Source organism: Gavialis gangeticus, unplaced genomic scaffold, assembly GCF_001723915.1.
Source record: "Gavialis gangeticus isolate Ggan-Ray unplaced genomic scaffold, GavGan_comp1, whole genome shotgun sequence".
In the NCBI taxonomy this organism is placed as follows: domain Eukaryota; kingdom Metazoa; phylum Chordata; order Crocodylia; family Gavialidae; genus Gavialis; species Gavialis gangeticus.
In genome coordinates, this window is record NW_017728973.1 from 5,663,064 (window position 1) to 5,664,852 (window position 1,789).

General features: G+C 53.6%; 1 protein-coding gene across 1 annotated transcript in view; it reads left to right on the forward strand.

Moving 5' to 3' along the window:
- The window catches only part of NEUROD2 (neuronal differentiation 2), a 9,106-nt gene extending 7,324 nt beyond the window's left edge, over window positions 1-1,782 (forward strand). Inside the window, exon 2 of the mRNA XM_019505333.1 lies at window positions 12-1,782. Within this exon, the coding sequence (XP_019360878.1) occupies window positions 17-1,084 (1,068 nt within the window). The 5' untranslated portion in view covers window positions 12-16 and the 3' untranslated portion in view covers window positions 1,085-1,782. The remainder of the gene's footprint in view (window positions 1-11) is intronic.
- The last annotated feature ends 7 nt before the right edge of the window (window positions 1,783-1,789 follow it).

The window sequence follows — 1,789 nt, forward strand, 5'->3', positions numbered from 1 at the left end:
CCCCTCTCCAGCCATCATGTTGACGAGACTGTTCAGCGAGCCCAGCTTGATCCCCGAGGTGCAGAAATTCTCCAGCTGGGCCGACGACTGCGAAGACGATGAGAGGCCCGAGAAAGAGGAGCGCAAAGGTAAAAGCTGCCCCCTCCAGGAGGAGCAGACGGAGGGGTCCCTGGGCGAAAACAAAGAGGAAGGCGACATAGGAGGCGACGAGGAGGAGGAGGAAGAGGAAGAGGAAGGCCTGGAGGAGGCCGAAGGCGATCGGCCCAAGAAACGCGGGCCTAAAAAGCGCAAGATGACCAAGGCCAGGCTGGAGCGCTCCAAACTGCGACGCCAGAAAGCCAACGCGCGGGAGCGCAACCGCATGCACGACCTGAACGCGGCGCTGGACAACCTGCGCAAGGTCGTGCCCTGCTACTCCAAGACTCAGAAACTGTCCAAAATCGAGACGCTCCGGCTGGCTAAGAACTACATCTGGGCTCTCTCCGAGATCCTGCGCTCGGGCAAGCGGCCCGACCTGGTCTCCTACGTGCAGACTTTGTGCAAAGGCTTGTCCCAACCCACCACCAACTTGGTGGCCGGCTGCCTCCAGCTCAACTCGCGGAATTTTCTCACGGAGCAGGGCCAGGAGGCCGGGAGGTACCACGGGCCCAACTCTTCCTTTGCCATGCACCCTTACACCTACCAGTGCTCGCGGCTGTCCGGCGCGCAGTGTCAGTCCAGCACCATGGCCAGCTCCCATGCCCTGAGGACACACGCGTACTGCGCCACCTATGAGACCCTGTACGGGAACGCGTCTCCAGACTACAACAGCTCTGAGTACGACGGCCCCCTGAGCCCTCCACTGTGCATTAATGGCAATTTTTCCCTCAAGCAAGACTCTTCCCCGGATCACGAGAAAAATTACCACTACTCTATGCACTACTCGGCCCTCCCCAGCTCCCGCCCTTCCGGCCACAACTTGGTCTTTGGCTCCTCGGGGATGCGCGGTGGAGTCCACTCCGAGAACATCTTGCCTTACGATATGCATCTCCACCACGAGCGAGGCCCCATGTACGAGGAGCTCAACGCGTTTTTCCATAATTAACACCCCCGCCACCGTGGGCTCTGAAATCCCCTTCCCCTCCCCCCTTCCACTGCACATAGCACCCCCTACCCCCAGCCCACGCCCATTCTGTTCTAGGTTTTAAATGTTCCTTCTTCTTCTTCTTCTTCTTCTTCTCCCCCACCCCCAGAACTGTGAAAGTACGATGTTAGGTGTCTCCCCGTAACACACACACACACACACGCGCGCACGCACGCACGCACAACCCCCCAATCTAGACCGTGCTAAGTCTATCTGTGAACTTGTCACCCCATTAATTTGTCAACCCCCGGAGAGGATCAGAACAGAACAGTGTATACATGGAAGAAAAACAAAACAAAAATTACTTTGGTGCAATATATATATATATATAATGTATTTTTATGATGATGATGCTGATTATTAAAAAAAGAAAGAAAAAAAAAGCTAGCCTTCAGGTTTCCAGTGGATTGAAATATTGTTTATTGGGGCCAGGTGGAAAGAAACTTTTAGGGCGAAAAAATTGGAGAATTATCAAGCCCTACTGATTTTGATTCCCCCCACCTTTCCTCCCCCCCACACAGGGTGAAAGGTTTACAGTAAACCAGTCTACAGCTATATATATCTATGGGAGAAAGGAAGCAAACTTGCTCTTCGACTGAAGGGTCTCTTTTGGCTACACATCAAAGTAAATTCCTAACAATGCCAGATCATTTTTATTCCTTGTGT